General features: G+C 41.1%; 2 protein-coding genes across 3 annotated transcripts; one reads left to right on the top strand and one right to left on the bottom strand.

Annotated features, from left to right (window-relative positions):
* The first annotated feature begins 528 nt into the window (after positions 1 to 528).
* slc22a2 (solute carrier family 22 member 2) lies at positions 529 to 14092 on the top strand. The gene is given in 24 exon segments (XM_079362460.1): positions 529 to 1313; positions 1603 to 1706; positions 2164 to 2318; positions 2395 to 2563; positions 2652 to 2766; positions 3055 to 3155; positions 3275 to 3503; positions 3505 to 3536; positions 3538 to 3675; positions 3922 to 4034; positions 4155 to 4254; positions 4578 to 4668; positions 7036 to 7431; positions 8254 to 8301; positions 9432 to 9535; positions 9898 to 10052; positions 10454 to 10622; positions 11226 to 11340; positions 11480 to 11580; positions 11668 to 11882; positions 12001 to 12109; positions 12193 to 12305; positions 12838 to 12937; positions 13876 to 14092. Coding segments are annotated over 24 exon segments (3462 nt in total). The 5' UTR covers positions 529 to 911; the 3' UTR covers positions 13964 to 14092.
* Positions 14089 to 25117, bottom strand: plg (plasminogen). Of its 2 annotated transcripts, none has more exons than XM_079344149.1 (19): positions 25012 to 25117; positions 22199 to 22334; positions 21995 to 22101; positions 21512 to 21626; positions 21276 to 21415; positions 20642 to 20762; positions 20405 to 20523; positions 19687 to 19849; positions 19217 to 19335; positions 18745 to 18904; positions 18211 to 18404; positions 17974 to 18134; positions 17713 to 17890; positions 17269 to 17383; positions 16591 to 16665; positions 16362 to 16502; positions 15678 to 15784; positions 15235 to 15380; positions 14089 to 14501 (listed from the first exon to the last, which is right to left on the bottom strand). In XM_079344149.1, the coding sequence occupies exons 1-19, from the start codon at positions 25058 to 25060 to the stop codon at positions 14340 to 14342; spliced, it is 2508 nt and encodes an 835-aa protein (XP_079200275.1). In that variant the 5' UTR covers positions 25061 to 25117; the 3' UTR covers positions 14089 to 14339. The 2 variants fall into 2 exon arrangements, with proteins under 2 accessions (XP_079200275.1, XP_079200276.1); XM_079344150.1 differs by having other exon boundaries at positions 17713 to 17806; positions 17986 to 18134; positions 25012 to 25116.
* Positions 25118 to 25388: the final 271 nt, after the last annotated feature.

The following is a 25388-nucleotide window of genomic DNA, read 5'->3' as shown; positions in this document are numbered from 1 at the left end:
CGATCTATATTGCAGAGGATGTTTAGTATAAATAGATCCTCAGTAGCACTAGCTGGTCTAGATTTTAACAAGTAATTTGAGAGTGAGGCTTAGATTTAAAAAGTGTAAAAATATCACTTCTGGGCAGTTGTAACAAGGTTCAAGTAAAACTTTTAAACTTCTGGGTTACTTAGAAAATAAAAAAGGTTTTAAAGAAGCAACGAAGATCTGCACACCAGGCAGCTCCTGTCTTTAGGATTCATTAACAAGCCAGGATGCTTGTCCTCACACTCTTTGCCTCTTTACACCATTTTGTGTTTTATATATATATATATATATATATATATATATATATATATATATGTGTGTGTGTGTGTGTGTGTGTATATAGCACCCACTTTGGGATGTGCATCATGGATTTTTCACGTCAAACATCTGTGAGGAGAAAAAGCCATGAGATGGGACGCATGCACCCTCACGCCTCTTCTAAGGAAGTTCACGGTCATTCAAAGCCGGGTTTTAAATCGTTTACCACAACAAACCTGGTGTTTATATTTCTCTAATGAAAATGTTAACAGATTGACAACGTCACTGACTCTGTGCACGTGTGTCTGCAGGAGGGATGCAGGAGGAACATAGAGTTCACGTTGATGCATTTGTCTTCATGAACCCTCCTCTGAGCATGCACACACTCCGTATGACGTCTGGAGCAGTGATAGTAAACGTGTTTTAATGCTTCACTGCACACACTGCGTACAGTGAGAACGTCTGTCTGAGGACCTTTGCCCCTGCCGGTCCCTGATAAAAACCTCTAAAGGATGGCCGGGTTGTCAGTGGTCAGGAGGAAGCTCGGTTTAAAGAAGTTTTGTGTGATTGAGACGAGCTGTGTTTAGAGTTTGACTTTAGAGGAGGAATAGGAAACGTCTTCAACCATGACCACGTTTGACGACATCTTAGAGGAAGCCGGGAATTTCGGCCGCTGTCAGAAGCGCATCTTCGCCCTGTTCTGTATGGTCTCCATGCCCTGGGCCGGCGTTTACGTTGGCATCGTCTTCCAGGGTTACACCCCGGATCACTGGTGTCGGGATGATGCGGTGGTGGAGAGGAGGCAGGGGTGCGGCTGGAGCCTGGCACACGGTCGCAGGCTGACGCTGCCTCTGGTCAACAGCTCTGGAGAGCAGCAGCACAGCAGCTGTGAGCAGTACGAGGTGGACTGGAACACCACAGCGCTCACCTGCGACACCGTCGAGCTGAGCCTCGGGAAAACTCCCACAACTGCCTGCAAGAACGGCTGGGAGTACGACTACGAGGGGAGACAGTCGTTTGTCACCGAGGTAAGTAACAGTAAGAGGTAAAAGCACAAAATGACACTCATAGAAAATCAGGGAAAAGGAGCCGAGCAGGTCAAGATAATGTTTTATTGTGAGTCTGTTCTCCTGAAGTGCAGACTTGAAGAACTAGAATTAGAAAACCATCTTGAGAAAAGGTTTAATAAACACAAACTGACATCAGATCAACAGAAAACTTTGTTTGACCTTGAAAGTAGAAGGTCATTTTTAAAATCACACATCTGGACTAAAAAAAAAAAAAAAAAGTCTTTTATTTGTCTGTGTGTCGCTCCAGTTTGACCTGGTGTGTTCGGATGCATGGTTGGTGGACATGTACCAGGCCACTCTTAACGTGGGCTTCCTGATTGGGAGTATCGCCATTGGCTACCTGGCCGACAGGTAAGTCTGTCACTGATTAGTCAGAATGTGGTTATTGTTTGAATAATCCTTCAAGGTACGTTCTGTTTCAAAGGTCCTTTTTTCTTTTTTCTCTTTTTTTTTTTTTGGATGAAACAAAAAAACGTAAACATTTGTTTCCCTCGTGCTAAAACAAAACTAAAAAAGGAGGCTGTCAAATTATCTAAAGACAGACGCTTATTATGCCTTTATTAAAGAGCTAGGACAGATACAGTCAGAAATAAGGGAGAGAGAGGTGGAGAATGACGTGCAGAACAGGAGACCCAGGTCGAGCTGGACCCGGGTCGCCTGCTTCAAGGAACACAGCCTCTGCTGTGGTGGCTGAGAATTGCAAACTAAATTTACAAAATACGACAGACTTCAGCAAAGCTGGAGTCAAATTAAAGCTCGATATTAAAATATAATCAAACCTGCGTATGTCTCTTCGGTCCGTCTGTAGGTTTGGCAGGAAGATGAGCTTCCTGATGTCCAGCCTGCTGAATGGGATTGCAGGAATCTTGGTTGCCGTTGCTCCAAATTACGTTTCTTTACTGGTGTTCCGGACGCTGTACGGGTTCGGAGTGAAAGGAGGCTGGGTGGCCGGATACGTGCTGAGTAAGAATCACATGTGACCTCACAGCTTGAGATTCAATGAAGAAGAAAAAAAACCAACTTCTTTCTTCTCTGTCAGTCACAGAGATCGTCGGCGTGGAGTACAGACGCACGGTGGGAGTCCTTTATCAGATGTTCTTCAGCGTCGGCATCCTCCTCCTCCCTCTTCTCGCCTACTACATCACTGACTGGCGCTGGCTGCAGGTCGTCATCACGATCCCCTACATCGTCTTCCTCTCCTACTACTGGTAAAAAAAAAAAAAAAAAGCCTTCGAACTGCACAGTCTGCTGCATTTTGTGTTGGACATTATGATGGAATATATTCTTAATTAACAGGTTTATCCCAGAATCTCCCAGATGGCTTCTCTCTCAGAACCAGAAGTCCAAAGCTGTGGAGATCACCGAGGCCATGGCCAAAGAGAACAAGAGGACCCTGTCCAAGAACATCGAGGTGATGATTCAGCTCATTTTGTTCTCAATTATTTCTTACAGCAGCAGCTTTATTTTCTTAATAGTTTCTAAGTAGAAAGAAACCGATGCTGCATTCATTAGAAATAAATATTTAGGAGGCCAACACGTTTCTACCATAGATATCTTCATCAGGTTTTGCACACAAACATGTGGCAACAACCCCTGTAGGAATGAATAATAATAATGTTTCTATCCTGTTCAATAACGAGCGATTAAAACTGACTCGGTGCTTTCAAACATTGTTGAAAGTCTTTGTTTGATGCTACAGACTCTGGCAGATGATAACGCAGACTCGAACACGGCCTCCTTCATGGACCTGGTCAGAACTCCAAATATGAGGAAACACACCCTCATACTCAGCTTCAACTGGTGAGTTTGTTTCTTTTATTGGAAGAAAAGATCAATGTCAGACGAAGGATTTTTTTTTTTGTTTCTTTTGAATATTAGTCTTAATATTACAACACAAAACGTTGCAATTTCTCCTCCAGGTTTGTCAGCGCTGTCGTCTATCAGGGTCTGATCATGAGGCTCGGCATCCTGGGAGGAAACGTCTACATCGACTTCCTCATTTCCGGCCTGGTGGAGTTCCCCGCCGCCTTCCTCATCCTCTTCACCATCGACCGTGTCGGCCGACGCCTTCCCTTCGCCTCTGCCAACATCGTAGCCGGAGCCTCCTGCTTCATCACTGCCTTCATTCCTGACAGTAAGATTCAGACAGAGACGAAGAACACAGCTTAGTTTCCTGAGCTGGTTTGAATACTTCTCTGTCCCTCTGTGCAGGTATGTTCTGGTTTAAGACGGTGGTGGCCTGCATCGGTCGGCTGGGGATCACCATGGCCTTTGAGATGGTCGTGTTTGTTAACACTGAGCTCTACCCAACCTTTGTCAGGTAATTCCACAAGCTGTACACACTCTTAAATATCAGGTTTTTGTTGCATTTCAGCATACAAAAAGTGCCATGTACGGATGTTTATGTTAGGTCTAACAAAACGACAGCTCAGTTTATTGACAGATAAATTCATCCACAACGGAGCCAAACGTTACATTTAAGTTCTATCGAACGTTGTCTGATTGAAGCGTGTATGCCTCTGTGCATATTATCAGCAAATAATTTATGTTCTTATTTTGTGTCAAGGAACTTTGGAGTGTCCGTCTGTTCGACTCTCTGTGACGTCGGAGGCATCGTGGCTCCGTTCCTGCTCTACAGGCTGGCTGTCATCTGGCTGGAGCTGCCACTTATCATCTTCGGTGGGTTTTTTATATAAAAAAAAAAATGCCAGATGTCATTAAACTGAACGTATCAAACATCAGCTGTTAAAAAGCCGCTGTACTACTTAAGTTGAAATCGTGTTTTACTGTGCTTCCCAGGGTCCCTCGCTTTCTTGGCCGGTGGTTTGGTGCTGCTGCTTCCTGAGACCAGAGGTGTGCCGCTGCCCGACACCATCGATGACATCGAGTTCCCCGACAAGTAAGTTTCCAGTGCAGCAGGGTCATGAGAAAAAAAAAAGGATTTTACTGAAGACGCAGGGTGTGAATAGGTTAATGCCTCGGTATGTGTCCAAAAACATAAAGCCATACTGACCTAAATGTTCCAGCTGTTTAAACTGTAACTATGCTCTATCATTACGCCGACGATACTGTGATATTTCCATCAAAGTCCCATATGGATTCCAGACACTATGGATTTTTTTTTTTTCTTTCTTTCTTGGTAAATCTACAGAGCTTTCTCTCCTGTCACTGGTTGTTTTTTTCCCCATTTTAAATGGAACAAATGTTTGTTTGTGTGTTCAGAGTGAAAGACATCACAGAACTGAAGAGCCAACAGTTGGACAACCTGCTACCTCCAAGCAACGTCATCACGACCAACAAAGATCCAGAGACGGTTTAACATCAGTGACAAAAGTATTTATTTATTGTTTAACACTGAAGCCTGTGGATACACATCACCTTCTACATTTGTTGTTTTTAACTGTGTGGACAGTTAGTAAGAAAATCATCCCCTGTGACCCTTATTATTAACAATGTGAGCGGGCTGACATTGGGCGACTCTTATGTTATGTGCACTTGAGTCTAGAAAACAAACAGAGAGAGAAATGTGTGTGTTAGAGGAATTATTTCAGTTCTTCATTATTAAATCATTTCTTCTATATTTAAATTCTTTGTCTTTCTTTATTTTCAAAAAAGCAGTTCTCATACACCTTTTCCCCGTCTTTGTACACTTTACATCATGGTTGGTTTTTGTCTATGTACTTTTGTCGTTGCATGTGAAGGCAGTTTGAACAAGTCACAAAAAAAAATGGTGACAGCCGCAATCATGAAAAAAGGTGATCACACATATGCACATGCACAATCTTCCTCACTGGATTCTGTGAACGTGCACTTATGGCGGGAGATCAGAGTGAGGGGGCGTCCCGCAGCAGAGTAACTTCCAGATTGGCCCGCACCGGGACTTGAGCCGACAACCCTCTGGGTCCCTACAGACTGAGCTACTGCCGCCCCAGTAACGCAAGTTAGGCTGAGACAGCATTTCCATCATGGCAGCTGCTGTCGATAAGCCTCCAGGTCTGACATCCATTAATAGCTAACTCAAGAATGACTTATGTAACCTCACTGCAAAATGTAACTTAACTGATCATCATTTAAGTGCTGCTTCGAACAATTATTGTCAAGATAATCAAATATCACTGTTCATGTTGAGTGACACAGCAGCTGTGCTGAACTTTGTGTGTTGAAGATTTAAACACTTTAAGCACACAGACTGTGTGGTGGCTTGTGCTCAGCAGGTCCTCTGTCACACTTTTTCAAACAGCTGAACTATTTTAAAGAAGCTGCGTTGGATCAGTGCACATCAGTAAAGCGGAGCGTTAGATTAGATTTTGATATATTTAACAATGGCGACCTTCGATGACCTCCTGGAAGAGTCAGGGGCTTTTGGCCGCTGTCAGAAGCGCACCATCGCCCTGCTCTGGTTGGCATGTCTCCAGTCTTTCACCTCTGATCACTGTTGACGGGGCAGCAGTGTAGCTGGCCTCGCCAACTTCAGCGGGGCCGTTATAATGAGCACTAATTAAGAATAACAAAAATTAAAGAGCAACTGAGATGAGAGCAACGCTGCAGAAAATGATTGCACAAACTTAGATGTTTTACGCACTCTCACTGCCTCCGGCCAGTTAATGTTGAACACAGTAACTGCACAGTGCAGCGCTCTTAAACTTTAACTGACAGTCAGTGAAGGAAAATGAAGTGGAATTATTAAAGTGAGAGTGTTGAGACAGCTGGTCGGAGGGGCTCTCAATTCAGTTTTTGCCTCGGGCCCCAACAGACTCTAGAATCGCCACTGTGTACCCACGTTTAAATACCTGCGCACATTCTTTAAACTGTTTTTGCATTTGCGGATCTTCAACAGGTTTATAACTTGTAGTTTCACAACAATTACACCTCTAGAGCAGCTGGTCAAAATCTCTTACTGAATATATGTAGGTTCCCATGCACAACCGATGCTGCAATCATATTTCACTAATAACGTAACGCTCTCAGAAGAGACACTGATATAGTTTACTGACAAAATGGCCTTGAAAGAATAAGAGAAAGATTGGATCTTCACCTCTGTGTTTAACTCAAAAACTCTTCTCCACTGCTGCTGCTGTTGTGCAGAACTCATTGATGTTTTTGCACATCAGCTGATACATGTAGAAATTGTGAATCCAAATTCCTTCCCTCCTGAATGCACCACAGGAGTACAGTACATGACACATCCCCTGCATCCAGTCATGCATTAAATCACCAGCGGTCATACATTACATAAGAACCGCCGTTTGAACCCTCTTTGTAAAGTGATACAGTAACTTTCAGTTCACTCATTGTGATGCCAAACTTGCTTCGAACAATTTATCTTCAGATAATAAACGACAACGGTCTGTGTGTTGTTGTTCAGCAGCTGTGCATAAAGTCGGTTGTGCAACCCTCCTACACGTGAAGCATACAAAATTTGTTTTGGCTTGTGCTCAGCAGGTCCATTCTCTGATTGCATAATTCTGCTGCCTTTCTCTGTTTAACTCCATCAAACAGTAACGTGTTTTCAGCCCCACTGCAGATTTAACTATTTTGAAGAGGGGCTCTTTTTTTTTTTTTTTTTTTTTTTTTTTTTTTTTTGTGGACTTTAGCTTCAGATTGACTTACCATGCGAAGAGGAGAGTGAGGAGCATCAACAACTCTACCGCTCCAATCTGTGGTTTGCTGAACAGCACAGAGTTTCACTTCTTATGTTAGAAAAACTTGGACACATTTAGTGATGGCGACCTTTGATGACCTCCTGGAAGATGCAGGGAATTTCGGTCGCTGTCAGAAGCGTATCTTCGCCTTGCTCTGTATTGTTTCGTTCCCACTTTCAGGCGTGTACCTGGGCATCGTCTTCCAGGGTTACACCCCGGATCACTGGTGTCGGGACTCTGCGGTGGTGGAGAGGAGGCAGGAGTGCGGCTGGAGCCTGGCACACGGTCGCAGGCTGACGCTGCCTCTGGTCAACAGCTCTGGAGAGCAGCAGCACAGCAGCTGTGAGCAGTACGAGGTGGACTGGAACACCACAGCGCTCACCTGCGACACACAGGAACTGAACCTGACCAACCTTCCTGTTACCTCATGCAAGGTGAGCATCAGTGCATGTTCGCACATTATTTTTGCAAAGGTTTTCAGTTGATGTTTGGTACAAAAGTATTATCTTCTTTGTTAATAGCCAACATAAGAATTAATAGATTCAATTTAAGTGACAGGAAATCGTAAAAAAGAATATTGTTTGCAGTGAGTGTGTAAGGGGAAAGTTATGAGAAGACAAATCTGTCCTCTTGTCCAATAAATAATGCTTTCAGCTCCTGGGAAGCCTCGCTGGACCTAGCTTAGCAGTTTTCACAGACAAAGGAATCAGAAATAAACGGCCAAATTAACTATTTTTAAAGGTATTAATAATTTAAAAAATAAGAATGGTTTGTTCAATTTGCTTGCTTGCATAAAGTCTGACTCGGGTACATCTATGATCATTTTAAAACTAAAACAAACAGTCAAATGGGCTCAAGTATTTATTTTACGCATGAAAATTATTATTCACAAACATTTATTTCTGTTTATTTTCATTTGTTTTGAACTGATGTCCTCTCAAGTGACCTTTAACTTGCATAATGATGTTTTTGAGGCTGTGCAGCTGGGAAAACTGTTCTGACCTCCTGAGGAGGAAGAACAAAAAAAATAATCTGGCAGTAGTGTAGTGTGTGCAGATTCTCAGAAGGTCAGAGAGATAAATCAAAGGAGGATTCATTGTGCAAAGTTATGGCTCGTTTTTTTTTAATGAGTCATACCAGTTAAGCTGTATCTGACTAAAAGGAAGTCTTTATAAGCCTGAAGCGAACCTGTTTAAGAGCATTTGTCTTTATATCAGCAGACTTAACTGTAGTGTTTTGTTTTTTTTTTCTTAAAGGCTGGCTGGGAGTATCAGTATGAAGGCAGAAAGTCTTTTGTCACAGAGGTGAGAAAATAAGTTAATGCATTTGTGTTTTTAGACCAAGCTTGATTTCAGAAACGTATAAAACATTTCTGTCTGCTCAAACTGTAAATGAAACTGTGAACATGTTTGAGGTCAAGTTCAATCCTCTTAAAGGTCACATATTATACAAAACACACTTCACCATGTTTCTCTAACACTAATATATGTCCCAGTCTGTCTACAAAACCTCCAATGATAAGGGAAAATGTGTGCTCAAACAGGCCGTTTGGAGATATCCCCTTTATGACATCACAAAGGGCAGTAGCCCCTCCCCCAGGTGGGTGACACTCGCACAGCTAGGTGTTTGTTCTGCTCTCTGAGTCTGCCTTCTCACCGTAAACAATAGGACATGGACATTACAATATGGACATTTTCCAGAGAGGGGGCGTGGTCAGACACAGCTCATTTACATATTTAAAGCTACAGACACAGAAACAGCCTGTTCTGAGCAGGGATGAAATAGAGGGGTTTATAGACATGATCAAATACAGGATCAGAGTGGATTTACAACAAGAAACATCACACACATGTTAAGGATCTCTGAGACTTATTTACAATGTTTGAAGAGGAAAAGCATATGTGATCTTTAAGAGAAACTGAAGACAGAAAGAGTTTAATATTATATTGTACAAACATAATAATAATACGTTTATTTGAAAACAGGGACAGTGCACATTCATAACATTTCTGTAAATGTGCCAGAATTAGCCAAAGGGCTATTTTCCATCTGTAGTCCCCAGACAGATGTTAAAGTCATCCTAAAAACAGACAGAACAGAATATTAAAAATAAGATAAAAATGACAAAATAACTGGCCAAGGCAATCTGCAAAACATGCACAGCAGTTAACAACATAACAAAATAACACATCATCAATCAGAAACATCATTTAACACATCCCCAAAAACATGCAGCAGAGAAACCCATGATGCAAGACTCATCCCACCACAGCATGTAACACAGAAGCACAGACACAAATGCATGCATACACAATAAAAGCAAGACCACAATAAGACATGCATGCCGACACATGAAGGCAGACAGACAACAGCAAGTGTGTGACATGAAGTCATCCTGCATCTAGACGGGTAACTTTTGTCCTTTTGCTCTCAGTTTGACCTGGTGTGTAAAGATGCGTGGTTGGTGGACATGTACCAGGCCACTCTTAATATGGGCTTCCTCATTGGCAGCTTTGCTTTTGGTTACTTTGCTGACAGGTGAGGCATTCGCTTCTTTTAATACACACACAGTCTTCTGTTTTGATTACATCTTCATCAAAGCATCAGGCGGTTCAGAAATTAAAGATTTGATGAGAACATGTAATCATTCTATAACTGTGTCCTAAGTGGTTTTTGTTACTGTGGGTTATAATTGATAATTAGTAACCTCTATCATATGCTTTTGTTTAACCCCTTTTTATCAATCCTCTCCTTTTTTAAACTCAGCTGATATGCACTTCCTGTTTAGTATTTGAGTGCTTTCCAATATTTCCCAACTTATCCAAAACAAAATGCACAATTTCAATCAACCTTCCCTCGTACATAAATTCATAACCAGTTCCTCCTCTTCTTTTCTGAAGGTACGGCAGGAAGATCAGCTTCTTGTTATCCAACACGTTGAATTTTGTTGCGGGGATTGTTCTGGCTGTGGCTCCAAACTACATCGCCATCCTCGTGATGAGGATCATCTTCGCCTTCGGGGTCAAAGGAGGCTGGATGGTTTCATACGTGCTGCGTAATGACGATTTAAAAAAAAATAAAAAATTTCTTCGCAAACATCGCAATAAAGCACATTGAGAGGAACGATACACATTTATAACATGACTGGATAATACAGGATGTGTGTAAAATCAAACCGTTCCAAAACCTGGTTAAAGAGAAAATTGTCTTCTGGAAATCCACGTCAGCACTCTTGATTAAAGGGACAGATTAACTTTTTTTGTCACATAGAGGCAATAATGTAAAGGTAAATCAGTTTTATGTTTAAGAATAGTCTTTTTAAATTTCCCCAAAGCACACAGAGAAACCTCCTTTGTGGCCCTACATCATAATACAAGCTCCACAAATACCCACTGCTGGGTTAGGGTTAGGAAAGGTCGGCCATGATAGCATTGTATTAAAGTAAGTGTCTCTCAGTCACAGAGATCGTCGGGGTGGAGTACAGACGGACGGTGGGCATCTTATATCAGATGTTCTTCAGTGTCGGAAACATCATCCTCCCGCTGCTCGCCTACTACATCACTGACTGGCGTTGGCTGCAGGTCATCATCTCTGCACCTTACATCTTTTTCCTGTCCTACTACTGGTAAAATATTCAACTTTCTGTTGTCAAGGAGTTTTTTTGGTTCTGTGCCTTTAAATGAAATTAAGTAGATGAGGAAGCAGCTCATAGCTGTCTTTTTTTTAATCTTCATATACGAGCCTCATTTGTTGAAACATATTTAGACAACCACCAACTTTAATCTTACTTTTGGTAATCATTTGGGTTGTTTTATACACAAGGCTTCTAATTAATAAAACAGTTTTGCTTTTTACAATCGTTTATATATATTGCTGAAGCTTTTTTGAAATCTTTGTTTTTTGGGCTTTTTTTATGCCTTTATTTAGAAAGGAGGTGGAAATCAGGGAGAGAGAGATAGATGATGGGGAATGACATGCAGGAAATGAGCCACAGGTCAGATTTGAACCTTGACTGCCCGCTTGGAGAACTGCAGTCAAAAACAACATTTTCTTTATTGTCAATTTTTCAACATATGCTGGACACACGGGAGAATCTCTCTGAACCTCTAACTGTAAAAAGATTTTCAATAAAAACACAGATATACAAAACGTTTCAGCGCATGGGGGCGACGTGCGCTAACCACTAGGCCCTGTAGATGTTTATTTGTGAACTTCTTTTGTGTTGCAGGTTTATTCCAGAGTCTCCCAGGTGGCTCATTTCTCAGAAAAACACATCTAAAGCTTTGGAGATCACTGAAGCTATGGCCAAAGAGAACAAGAGGAAACTCTCCAAGACCTTTGAGGTGAAATGTTGAATGGTGAATTCACATAACTAAACTGCACTAAGAAAGCAAGATTTGTTTTAAATACCATTTTATTGTTGTGTTTTATCATTTCACATCTGAGAAAATGTAACAGCTGAATCTTGATTTGTCATTTCAGACACTTACTGAGGATGAAGGCGACTCCCCTTCTGCTTCTCTAATGGACCTGATCAAAACTCCCAACATGAGAAAACACACGTTCATCCTCATGTTCAACTGGTGAGGTTCACTTCCTGCACGACCAAATCGGCAGCGGTTAAATAAAACGTCATCGATTTGATTGATTCTTCTTTTCCATTCCTGCAGGTTTGCCAGCGCTGTGGTGTATCAGGGTCTAATCATGCGTGTGGGGATAGCAGGAGGAAATGTCTTCATCGACTTCCTCATCTCAGGACTGGTGGAGTTCCCAGCTGCCTTCCTCATCCTCTTCACCATCGAGCGAATCGGTCGACGCCTTCCTTTCGCCTGCGCAAATATCGTAGCCGGAGCGTCCTGTTTCATCACTGCCTTTATTCCTGACAGTGAGACGAAACTTCTTACCCCTTGAATCGATAACTTGTCAACAATAAGAAGAAGAACATGTGTTAGATAACCCTCACCCTTCTTCCATGGAAAAAGACTTGTACATCTCTCATGCAGGTATGTTCTGGTTTAAGACGGTGGTGGCCTGCATCGGTCGGCTGGGGATCACCATGGCCTTTGAGATGGTCGTGTTTGTTAACACTGAGCTCTACCCAACCTTTATCAGGTAATAGATGAGTTCGTCTCTCGCGTTCATGGCCGAGAAATCGCAGAATTTTCTGGCAGACATGTTTTCAAACTTGTCTACAGGAACCTGGGAGTGTCCGTCTGTTCGACTCTCTGTGACGTCGGAGGCATCGTGGCTCCGTTCCTGCTCTACAGGCTGGCTGTCATCTGGCTGGAGCTGCCGCTTATCATCTTCGGTGGGTTTTTCTTACATGTCTTTACTGTGATAGTGTCGGAGCTATGCTCTACTGGGCATCCCAAGGAACTCACTTTTTGATCTTGTAAGGGTCATGCTTTGTACATATAAAAAGGGAACATCCAGTGTCTGTCATTATCTGGTGCAGCTTTAGGGTTCGTCTGTCTTTCTTTTAAGTTTTTGTATTTTAGTTAAAAATCTGTGAGATATCTTATGAATTAATAATATCTGCTCTCTGTAATATTTTGGATCTGGACTGCAGTACCCATTTTAAACACTAGGTGTCAGAGCTACATATTGCTCCCCTACCTTACTCGTCACTTCTAAATCTGTCAATTTCCATGTCAGTATTTTGTCTCATTACACCATTTATTTTCTGGCATTACTGAAGTGTTCTGAACTTGGTGAAAATGTTTATTTATTTATTTATTTTTCGACTATTTGCTTGTATGCAGTGTTAAGAGCTTTCAGGGGCAGCAGTATTTAAACTAATTCAAGCACTCTTTTAAATGTCGATGGTGTCATCCACACAGGAGCGGTGGCGTTCATCGCTGGAGGTTTGGTGTTGCTGCTTCCTGAAACCAAAGGAGTGCCTCTCCCAGAGACCATCGATGATATTGAGTTTCCTAACAGGTGAGGTGTCTCCCAGATCATCCGAACATTACTGGAGGAATAGTTTTCAAAGATATTATACTTCTGTAAATAGAATTAAAATTGGCCTCACTTGGGCAGACTCTCATGATATGCAGATGATACTGCCTTCTGTGAATGAAGGACGAAAAATATGCTGTTGTTGGGGGGGGGGGGAAGACAGTGGACAGAGATGGAAATCAGTGAGAGAGAGAGAGAGAGAGAGAGAGAGAGAGAGTGGGGATTAACATGCGATTAAGGAGCCACAGGTTGGACTTGAACCCGGGCCGCCCGCGTTGAGGACTATAGCCTCCACATATGGGACGCGTGCACCAACCACTTTACCAGCAGCCAACACTCCTACCAGAACCCTGAAATGTAATAACGGCTCCAAATAGAAAAACTGGTCAACAATGTAACAAAATGCTGAGCACAAAACACAGTAAAAAAAAATTCCCAAAATGTAAGAAGTTGTTAAATTATTTGGAGAAAAACATTTTGCCTTCCTCATAATATAATAACTGACAAAAAGTTATTATAGTTTGGGCTCAGAATTTTATTACATTATCGACCAGTTATTAATTAGTATTATTATTTATTTATTTTTAACAACCTTTCTGGTCGTTGTTACATTTCGGGCTTTAACAAGACTATTTATCAATCATATGTCCGGCCAAAGGCTGTAACAGGACCTTTGGAATGACCTTTAAAGTCCTTATTTATAACATGATATCAGCTGATAATTTCTAGGTGTTTTAACTGTAACATGTTGGAATCAATATGTTAACAAATTGAAGTTTGAACAACCTCAAAACAGAATGTATAGAGGGTGTGTGATGCTCTAAATGATCTACATTTAAAAAGTCTGTCGGATAGAATGATCCAAACGTGACGTTTGAAATAAAGCTGACGTTAACAGTTTACATTTCTATGGTTTCCAGGAAACAAGAGGATTTTGTGGAGAAGCAACAAAAGACGAAACTCCTAAACTCTGAGTTGACAAACAACAAAGAAACGACGACTGTGTGACTGTCCTGTGTGCATGCATGCGTGTGTAGATTTCCATTCCTGGGAAACAGTACTGTATACGGCCCTCTTTAAAAACAAGGAAGTCGTTTTTTTAAATACATTTTCCATAAAGCATGACTACCACATTTCCTTCGTATTACGTTTTATTTGTACACTCTTACAGAAAACCAAACCAGATCTTACAATCCACCATTAAGATGAACTGCTTCATATATTTTCCCCCCCTGCAGGAAACAAAACACTCGTTTATACAAATGACACCAGGCAGCAAACAGACAAAGATGTTAAAGAGTCGTATAATAAGCTGTAAATAAGCCGTATTTCTCTGTGCCTGTTCAAATTCTAAACTTCTTCACACCTTAAAGGCGGTGAGTTATTAATTGGCTTTGATGGTACTTTCGATCCAGTCGATAAACTTTGAAACTCGGGCGTACACGCCGGGTTTCATGGCATTGGCGCATCCCAGACCCCATGATGTCACCCCCTGCAGGATAAACTTGTTCCGGGAAGTGCACACCAGAGGACCACCACTGTCACCCTGCAGGAAGGCAGAAAGGATTATGTTATTGAATTCAATGGTTCGACCAACACATGCAGGCCTTGACAAAGGTTCAGAGGGACTGAAACACTGAGATTTTTCAAATATATTGGTGACACTGAGCGAGAGTAGAGTGCAGGATTTTGACAGTTTTATGTCCAGCATGCTGTCCCTGTCTGACAGGAGGCGAGGTTCAGGCTTGTAGACACGAAGTAAAAAGATCTTTTGATGAGAACAGTCAGGTGCGTCAACATTTATCTCACATTTATTCCATGCAAAGTGTTCGTATCACTCTTGGTGTGTAAACAACCTTTGACCTCTTCTCTCCCTGTTCAACCAGCTGAAATGTGATCGCAACATTACATGCATTATAGAAGGGCCGATCCTGCTGCTGAACCTAGGGCTGAGGAAACAAGGGCTGAGGAAACAAGGGCTGAGGAAACAAGGGCTGAGGAAACAAGGGCTGAGGAAACAAGGGCTGAGGGAACGAGGGCTCACCCTCTAAAATGCCCGCCACAATAGAGAAAATATAAATTTAAAAAAAAAAAAAAATGAAGAGAAAAAAAAAAATATATATATATATAATTATTATTTTATATATATATATATATATATATATATATATATATATATATATATATATATATATATATATATATATATATTTAAAAATATATATATATATATATATATATGCTTTTTTTTTTTTTTTTTTTTTTTACATCATTCTTACCTGGCAGCTGTCGATCCCTCCGTCGATGTTTCCAGCACACATCTCGTGGTCTCTGACTCTGCCGTTCAGGTAGGACGGACGATTACAGATCTTGTTCTCGATCACTGGGAAACCAGCTTCCTTCAGGAGGCCCTCTGCTCCCGTACCTGCAACACAACACACCTCCCTGCAGTTATCCCTCCCATCCTCCTCTTCCTCCTTACTACGGAGTTCAATGAACTCAGGACGTTAGTTGAGAAGTTTTCCAGAATTGTTAGTTTGCAGGAATTGTAAAGAAAGTTTACAAAGACGTCCTGCACACTTAATAAATTAGACTTCAAATACACATCCTTAATCTTTAATCTGAAACACTGTTCACTTCTGAATCTCTCTCCCCACCTTATTGACATAAAGTGACACAATTACAATTAAACAAACATTCATATGCACATGGCGTCCTGTACCTTGAGTTTCACCCCATCCGGTAACGTAACACTCGGTGCCACTGGGGACGATTAAGTCCTTCTCCGGCAGACAAACTGGCAGGACGTAGTTATTTATCAATGCAGGGCTGAAACAAACACAAACATTTTTAAACATCAGTTTCAGTGGTGATTATTTTGTTTAAGCCACAATGTCAACAGGCAGAATAGCTTCTCTCCATATCCACAGATAGCCTCAGTCTCCTGCTTGTAGCTCGAGGTAAGTTCGGTTCTCTTCTCACCAGAAGTTCATAATATGGCTTCGTAGCATGAGCCAGTAAGAAGTGAATAAGAGTGACGGAGCAAGAAGCGGTAAATAACATTTAAAACAGTAAGACAGAGAGTCATCATTGTCTCATGTTAAGAAGTTTTACCGGGCTCAGAAACTCACCTAGCCCGAGTCATTTCTCAGGCTTTGCATTCAAATAAATAAATAAATACATGAATCCATCTCACACCAAAAGTTGTTTCTCCAACAGAGTGTTTTTCATCAGTCCAGTCGCATGAGGACGCAGGCGGTCGGTGCCAAAGCGCACCAAACCAACTTCCTACATGTTGTGTTTTTAAACACATAATAAATGGTCGACTCATGATAAAAAAAAAAAAGTATCAGTATCTCCCTGTTTCTATCTGAATGAACTGGTTTCTGGGTTAGCATGAACTCACGACTGCAGTTTTAGCATAGCGATGTCGGCTCCGGTGGGATCCAGCACCAGTTTCTCCAGGTTCTTCTCCTGTTTTGACGCCTCGTTGGCCCTCTCCGTGTGGACACCCAGGACTATCTTGTAGGCTCCTGGTCGCCTGGACCTACATTTACACAAACACACATGTAGTTATCAAGAGTTTGTGTGGTTACAGGATTTGGTTTGTGGACATTTTCAGTGGTTTGTCTGACCTCTCCAGACAGTGTTTGGCAGTAAGGACCCACTGAGGGTGGATCAGAGTTCCTCCACAGAAATGAATCCCAGTACTGGAACAGAGAAAGACAGTAATGCATCACAGTTGATCAAAAAAAACAACAACAATTGCAACAGTATTAACAAAAGTGAATTTTTGCTTCCAGGTGGCGGGAAACCAATATAGGGACAAACAATAAGACATAAAGTAAATATATTCAGACAAAGTGTCCTCATTCATGGTTTCTATACTTCTTTAAAAGTAAACATATCTAGTACGTCACACATTGTATTGATTATTGCTACATGTATATCTCCTGTCAGGTCCTGAGCATTAACAGTGTTAAAGTGGCAGCGTTCACGACCTACATTTCCGAGCTCTTCTCATCAGTGTTTTTGTTTGCTAGGTTTTAAAAACTTGTCTCATGGCACTTGTCCCTTGGTAGTGGTACATTTCTCTGCATGCCTTTTATACACTCGTATCAAGAACAAGATTTTATAAGTCAAGAGTTTGATCGTCTGATGAACAGACGAGTGAAGACGAGGAAGCGTTACTGTTTCTTTCTATATACATACTTTGCTTTGACTTTTTCCCAACATATACATTTATGTGTAAAAACTTCATTCCTTTTTGAAATCATATAGGAGTCATATTTTGTAGTCCTCGCTCTACTCACTTGGTGCGGAGGCTGATCTGCCAGGGCCAGGAGTGAGGTCTGGACTCGCAGCCTCCAACGATCCGGCCGAAACAACGCTTTGGTTTGGTGACAGGAGATCCGCACTTCAGACCAGCTGGACAACAAGAATCAGAGTCAGGAATTTAAACAAGAGAGGGGGACAAAAAAACCCAATCATTTCAATTGATAGGCTGCCAGATTCTGGTGTAAATACAGCTAAAGTTCACTCCTGTTTAGCAAAACACACTAAACTCCAGAAGACCCTTCGGACAAAGAAATACGATAAAACATTACTTTTTTAATCTCCACTGAGCCAGAAATATATTTATATTTCATCAGAATACATTATTTATACATTCTTGATTAACTTCTACCAATAAACTAGACGTCCAATATCTCTAATGTGGTGAAAGAGTTCAGTTATTTATTGTAACGTTGACGTACCACAGTCAGGGATCTGACAGTAGTCCCACTTCTTGTTCCTGTCAGTGGTGTAGCACCACGGTCCGTTCACGTCGTTATCTGGGTTTCTGCAGCTCTGAAAGTGACGCAGACGTAGAAAAAGAAAAAAAACAACATGAATACGATATTTACTGTCCAGACTCACTGGACCTTTTTGTTTCTTCGTTTGCAGAAGAATGCAAAATGTTTAAGCTTTTAAAAGAGTTCGACTTTCTAATCGTTTATTTCAGTCCTACGCTGCACACAAGTACTCACATTGCCGTCCAGCCCTTTGTCTGGGTGGGTTTGTGGGGTGAAGCTGTTGTGTTGGTGAGGGCTCTGAGCACTCCAGGCCATGCAGGTGACGCCGAGTATGGTGATGGAGGTTGGACCTCTGTACGTATCCCCATTTCCGATCTTACAATCTAAGACAGCAGCAGAGAATAAACAGCAGAAGAAACTTGACAGAAAGTCTCACTCTGATTAAGTTAATAGTTTTACCTGTTATCGTTGGGCCTTGGGTTGGGGAGGACGGTGGCTGGGGTTTGGTAGCTGTGGTGGGTGATGCTCCTCCAGGAGGACTGCTGGAGCATTTCTGCAAGTTGCAGTACTCCCAGCGGGTTTTGGGGTCCGTTGTGAAACACCAGGGAGCATTGTCGCCATCAGGGTTCCTGCACAGATTCCGCCTGAGATCCCTGTTGAGAAAGAAACCAGACATTTTACCACAGCGAAGATACAAAAATCTAAAAATAGTGTTTTTAAACTATTTGTATGCATACAAGCACTTTAACTGATTATTGTTACACCTTAGGATTGATAAGTGCTGCACAGATACCAAGTAGACCTGCACCCATGACTCGTTTGTAGTTTTTTTTTTTTAAGATTTATTTTTGGGTTCTTTTGTGCCTTTTGTGAGAGAGAGAGAGAGAGAGAGAGAGAGAGAGAGAGAGAGTGGGGAACGACATGCTGGAGAGGAGCCACAGGTCGGATTGAAACCCGGGCCACCCGCTCTGAGATCCAGGACTTAATGCTCACGCGTTGGGGAAGTCCTGTGGAGTTTTCCGGTGCGTGTGAGGAGTCATGGAGGCCCAGGATTGACATCTTTTCCCGCTGATGGTTTCTGATGTAATGCCACGATAGCTGGAGCCGTTCCCCTCGTAGCAGTCCTCGCCCTCTGGTGGAATAACAGCGTCATCTGCAGGACGAGACGACAAACAAACCTCCGTCACTGACGCAGCTGGAGGAGGAGCTCGATTGTCACTGTCATGCAACGAAAACAAATCCAACCCAAAAGCTTTTTCACTTTTAAGCAAATACATGATTCAACGCAAACTTAGCCTAACACTCTAAATAAAAGACCATCTCGATTAAAGGCCCTTTTACTGACGAGGTGGGATGCCTTTAAGTTATCATATATCTTTCTTAATAATTCCATTAGCTGGTTACTTTAATTCGTTTCTTTTCTCTTTACTGTCATTCATCACAAAGTCACTGATCGCTGTCGTACCTGGAGCGGCTCCACAGCTCGGCACTTTGCAGTACTCCCAGCGAGTCTCAGAGTCCGTGGTGTAACACCAGGGCATCCTCTCGTTGTCAGGGTTACGACAGTAGTTGCTTTCTAGGCCTCTGTCGAGTAGCAACAAACAGTATGAGTGTTTATATATGTGTTTTTAAGCATGAATGTTTCTTTATTGAGAAAGGGACAATAAATATTTGATGAGACTGAAAGGCCGGAAAGTTTAGTGTGGTGCAAGAAATAGTTAATGTATAAACAAACCGTGTTGTCATAAATGAGATAAACAGCAGTTAATCATTTAATGACACTGTTTGACTTAAAGCCACATTTGTTGATTTATTTTGACTGATTGATAGATTCACATAGATAGACAGACAGACAGACAGACAGACAGACAGACAGACAGACAGACAGACAGACAGACAGACAGATAGATAGATAGATAGATAGATGGCTCTTACTTGCAGGGGTAGTTGTCTGGCGAGCGGTTGTGTTTATGAGGCGTCTGACTGGACCAGCTCTGGCACGTTTTGCCCGACTCTGTCACAGCTATCGTGCCTCTGTAAGCTCCGCCTTCACCAGTCGAACATGTCAGCTCTGGGACGATGGTGGGGGGCTCGGATACTGAGCGGAGAAGATGACATGGATGGGATTTTCTCTTTCCTCTTTTTACTTTGAGTATCGGGGTTTTTTTTTTTTAAACCTCTTCCAATTATTTTTTTTAAATCTCTCTTTATATTCGTCTTGCACCACAGCAGCAAGACAGTTTTTCCTCTCAGGGCCAAATAAGGAATCTAAAGCCATTCAAGACAACTAAAGAATAGGAAACTTCAAGAGGGTCAAGAGCTTTAAGCTGCATTTAAAGCCTTTAAAGTCTCACCATGTTTTAATGTTTTCAGATCTCTTTGCTATGGTCAACCTTTTTTTTTTAATATTATTAGTCCTCCTTTTTTTCTCAGGTCAGCCTTTCACTTTGAGGGTCCTGAAGCAAGACGAACTTTAAAAGTGTACGTATTTTTAAAGTAGTTTCTTAGCACATATAATAGATGTATTTCCGTCTCATTCTGCACATGTTCAACCAGGACAAATGTTCTCATTCATTCCTCTGTTTCTAACTCTCAGTGATATCGGAGCGTAGGCAGATAAAATGGGAAGAAGTACACTTAAAGGGGGACTCACTGCAGCGGGGTATCGAGCAGAAATCCCATCGTTTGGCCGGGCTGGTCGTGAAACACCAGGGTCGGGGGTCACCATCAGGGTTTCTGCAGTAGTTCTCCTCAAGGTACTTCTCTGGAAGACTGGAAACCACAGAAAGGGAAAGCTAAAGTAAATCTACAGCTGTTTGTTTTTTTGAGTTTTTTTAAACAGTTTTAAACACTGCCTGTGGTTAATCAATGAGCTGCTGGGTGCTCTTACGCGCTGGGGTTGTAGCCATGGTTGTGAGGTTTCTGGGAGTCCCAGCGTTGGCAGGTGTAGCCGTTTTCTGTGGTGGCAACTTTTCCTCTGTAGTCCTCGCCGCTGCACATTATACAATCCTCTGTGAAGGAACAATCACACGATCATCACGTGAACTCTCTGCGCTGCTTTTCTCCATTTGTGTCTATTGAGCACAATATGTACTTATGCATTTGACGTGTGCTGTGTTATCACAGAAACATACTTCACAGAGGGCAGAATAAATATTTCTCTCCGAGTCTTCAGAGCACTCGCTGCTCTGGGAAACTGTATTCTATACATTTTTTTTAAAATATGTGTTATTTCGTTTTTCAAAAGCACAGAACAGAAACACAAAGACAGAAACATTCGCAGCAAAGCAAGAAAAAAACAAAAAAACAGAAAGAAAACAAACAATAAAGACGATTCTAAAATTCATTTCATTTTACCAAAGCGACGAACAGCAAGATCTAGAAAACATATTTGAATCCAATTAGACACACAGCTGCTGACAGGCAGAGCACAGCGTAGAAACCATCTTAAAACCGCCATCATCATCATCAATAATACTGACATATAAACTCACATCCCTGATATTACTCATTTTAATTCCTACCAGTGCAGCTTTGTACGTTGCAGTGTTCCCAGCGGGTGTTTGGGTCTGTGGTGTAGCACCAGGGTCCTCCACTGTCTCCATCAGGATTTCTGCATAAGTTGGATTCCAGGTCTGCTAAGGGATGTGTCTGCGGCTTGAAGCTATCATCGACAAGATAAAAAATTAAAATAAAAAAATTAAAAATGTGTACTGGGTTAGAAAATGTGTTCAAAAAGTCCTAATATGTGAATACACACTTTGGCTTATGTGGGTATAGTGCGTCCCATTTCTGACATGTCTTTCCTGATTTCGATTTGGACTTTGTTCCTCTGTAATCTGTTCCTGATCCGTTTACGCACTCCAGTAGGTATTCTTAAAAAACACAGAAAACCTGATTAGATCACCAGAATAAGAGATAGTGAAAATATATTGTGGTAGACATAACTTTTGAGACAATCGTAACCGGGCAAAATAAATCTGAATACAAATGAAATTAAGTTATTTATTCTTTTAGAAAGAGGCGTTTTCCTTCAAATCACAGTGATGACGTGGAAAAATAAGCTTTTAATGGTGGTCTTGGTTTAAAATCCAGACTCTGCCAAGTGCAAGACCGAGTGAAAAGTGGTCTTGATTCCAAGACGAGACCCAGACCTTCAAAAAGTGGTCTTGATACCATTCTTAAAACAAGATCTATTTTGAACACTAAAGCACTAGAAAAAGACAAAAGTGGTCCTACTTGCCATTTTTTTCATACAAAACGGCGCTGGTTCTGCGCACAACAGTCTCTACTTTTGAGTTTGCGCCTGCCGTCCAACACTCTTGGTCCTTTTCAACATACATGAAAGCTCTGTGAAAACAAAGCACTTTGAAGTAAGGTTTGAACGCTGAGCGGTGAATTCAATATTTGAATTAATTAAAGGACAAATGCAAAAAAGTTGGATTACCTGCACATGAAAGACGTTTCGGCGTCACATTTGGCAGCACACTGGGCCGCAGTGTTTACTGTGTACTGTCTTTTCTGCAGTGAGAGGATCCATGCTCCACTAGTTTTGGTGTAGCCGTCCACTTCAACTCCACTTACTGAAATCAGAAATTAAAAAGTTAAATCTATTGTCAAATATACAAAGAAAAGTTATATCATTCACTGCATGAATACATTTTGTCCTGGACTCCAAACTGGGTTAAGATTTCAGGGTTTAAAGTCCCTCAATTTCAAGAAAATTGTGTGAATAAATACTCAAAGAAAATTGAAGACATAGAGGAAAATATTCCCTCTTCAACTAAATCAGCAGCATTTCAACAAAAATTAACCCCAAAAAAGCAATAATAAATTCCATATTTCACTTAGTTGATATGTTGGCATGTAGTCATACTTGTGTTTGGCAGCAGCTTCAAAAAAAAAAAAGGCATTCGCCAACCATGTGTATGTGTAAATGATAAATGAACATATTGCTGCCGAGACAGAAAAGTCACATGACTTTTTACAAGCAGTGCTCAAATAAATATATTAACTGTGATGGCTAAACAGCATGAGAACAGGTACTGTGAATATGCATACTCTTTATTTATTTTAGAAAATCCTAATCTTTAAAGAACTACCAATGTGCATGGAGGGTGAAGACTTGAAGAGGTCAAAAAGCTCCAGCAACACTTGTAGCATGAAGAGCAACTTTATAAACATTATAAAAACCAATACCCCGTACTTATACCTTGCAGTAGGGGGGCACTGTCGTTAATTATTTTTATGTGAATGTGTTCAGAGGCCAACCCTGATCATAGCTGTGAATTTTTAAGCACATCAGACAAAGTTTACTGCATCATTGGAGATGCAGTAAAGCCTCTTTCCAGTAGGGGGCGATATGTTAATAGTATAACTGTATTAGGTTAGCTGTGATCAGGCTGGTATTGATGTCATTCATGTCAAATTTGGAGCAAATGGAACATTTAATAAGGGAGGTATAGTACTTATTTATGCTAAGTTAAGCTAACGAGCAGTGGTTCTATAGTCTCAGGACCCACCAACAACTTCTATAGACTGGTATAGTAATGACGTATTTTAGTAGGCCAACCCGAAAAAATGGCGCTGGTGGTTCCTTCGAAAATTCGCCTATGGGATTTTTTGCATTGGATTTTGGATCATTGCAGAAAATAAGCTCTGTGTCAAACACACGTTTCTGATACGTAGCTGGTTTGTTCAGCGGGATAATCTTTACAGATGAACATCATTTATAGGAAGTTTGAAGAGTTAATGCAGCCGAGAGAAGTAAAAAGCTAACGTTATGCGCTAGCGAACTACACCGCTGTCGGTTTGTAATGACGTCACAACCGTTATGCTTCATCGATCTAATCATCGGATTTGACAAGCTAGTGAAACGTTAGCTTAATAAGTTGTTTATTAACCTAATATTTGCAAGAACACTGAAAAACAAGACTAAAGGCTGTAAGGAGCATTAGGGAGAGAGTTCCCGGCGTGATGACGTGTCTGCAACAACCTCTGTAGTTTCAGTTAGCTACTCGTTAGCAACCGCCGTTTAAAGTTCGCGTAAAAACTTTAAAATTCACAAGTGGGATTTTGCAACATCATTGTGATCATAATTTTTCTAGATTTTTGCTCCAAATGTAGCTGCAAATTAATTTTATTAACTTTTATGTCTTCCCAGTTTGCATAGTTTTTCCCTGCAGAACCATCTATATGAAATAAACAGTCAGATCTCCTAGCTCAGGCTTTCGACAGGAAATGGCTCTGTGTTTTCAAGTCAATCTTGCTTTTGTGTTTATTTTACAAAGATCCATGGCAATTGTGCTTAAGATCGTATGCCTGGGCATATAGATCATGAGCATTAGATTTTTTTTTTTTTTAAGTAGGTAGAATTGTGTATCGTCTGCATAACATTCAATTATACATACTTGTGTCATTGTTTGTGTTACGTCCTGTGGTACTATGAAGGTTATGTGTTCTAGGTTTCAACTTGTTAACAATGACTCAATATTAAACAAAGCAGGCAACTACGTCAAAATCACATTTCACTCTCTAAAGGTACTTAGCAACTCGTACATTTTAAAACAGGTGTTCCCGAACTTTGCCACACCAAGGACCCACATAGCATTAACCTCAGGCAACATTTATTAAACTCCTCGGACATTACCCCATCAACCTCGACACCAAGAACACATTTAGTCACTTCGCTGCTTACTTCACATATTAAATCCATGCTATTTGTGTGCTGGCTCATAATGATGTGTTTTTGATGCCCAATTGGAATTCAGTGACGTTCAGGTTTCCTGGTGGTCTTTTCTTTTAAGTAATGTTTCAATAATACGAGGAGGATGGAAGCAATTTTTATAGTGGTGCAAAAATATTAGTGCCGCTAATAGCTGTTACTTGATTCTGACTGTTACTCTTTCTTTATCATTTGCTCAACTCATGTGTGATTTATATCAGATCGGTGCTTGGCTAAAATTTAAACAACAATGTTCAATAGGCTGGATTTTACATATTATCTCTGCTGGACTATGTTTTGATGACACATTATGTAGATAAGACATAAATAAACAAAGTACCTGTATCCATGCTTGTTTTCTTGTACATACCTGCTAGCTTGAATAACCAGAAATTGAAGTACATTTAAATCCACTTTGACAGGCTTCTCATGGCGGTGTACCTTTGCTGTGAAGTATCTTCTGTTTTTTGTTTTTTTTTTATGTAAAAGTGTAGAAATAATCTGAATTTGAATGCAAACATGAATCTGTTTCTTACCCGAGCAGATGAAAGCTCCCAGGATGAAAGCGATTTTGTACATGTCCATGCTGAGGCCCTTTTCTTAGCAGCTCATAGTTGATTCCTCCTGGTATATTATTGGGCTCCTCTTAGCATGTCGGGGAAACAACAGGGGCAGCTCAGTCATTAGTCAATCATTGGCTTGACAAGGACGGTAAAGGATCAACAGGTCAAAAACCTTTCCCCTCTTTCAAAAAAGAACACTACACAATGCATCATTGACCTTTTCTGTGTTAAATATGATGACATGTTTGGTGCTATCTAAGTCTTACCTTGTTTCAAATCAGCAAAAAAAAAAGTTGTGGATTGTTTTTTGCCTCTGCTAAGATGCACCCAGGCTAAAGCTACACCCCTTT

Source organism: Symphodus melops, assembly GCF_947650265.1.
Source record: "Symphodus melops genome assembly, chromosome: 1".
NCBI lineage: Eukaryota > Metazoa > Chordata > Actinopteri > Labriformes > Labridae > Symphodus > Symphodus melops.
This window is presented reverse-complemented; position numbering and strand designations above follow the sequence as displayed.

What these genes read in the sequence shown, in the direction of transcription:
- plg (XM_079344149.1), bottom strand. Translation starts at nt 25,060, where the DNA reads ATGGACATGTACAAAATCGCTTTCATCCTGGGAGCTTTCATCTGCTCG. An exon ending in CAACGTACAAAGCTGCACTG is followed by an intron (nt 20,763 to 21,275) that starts GTAGGAATTAAA and finishes GTTCCTTCACAG; the next exon opens with AGGATTGTATAATGTGCAGC. An exon ending in CGGATGGGGTGAAACTCAAG is followed by an intron (nt 15,381 to 15,677) that starts GTACAGGACGCC and finishes GTTGTGTTGCAG; the next exon opens with GTACGGGAGCAGAGGGCCTC.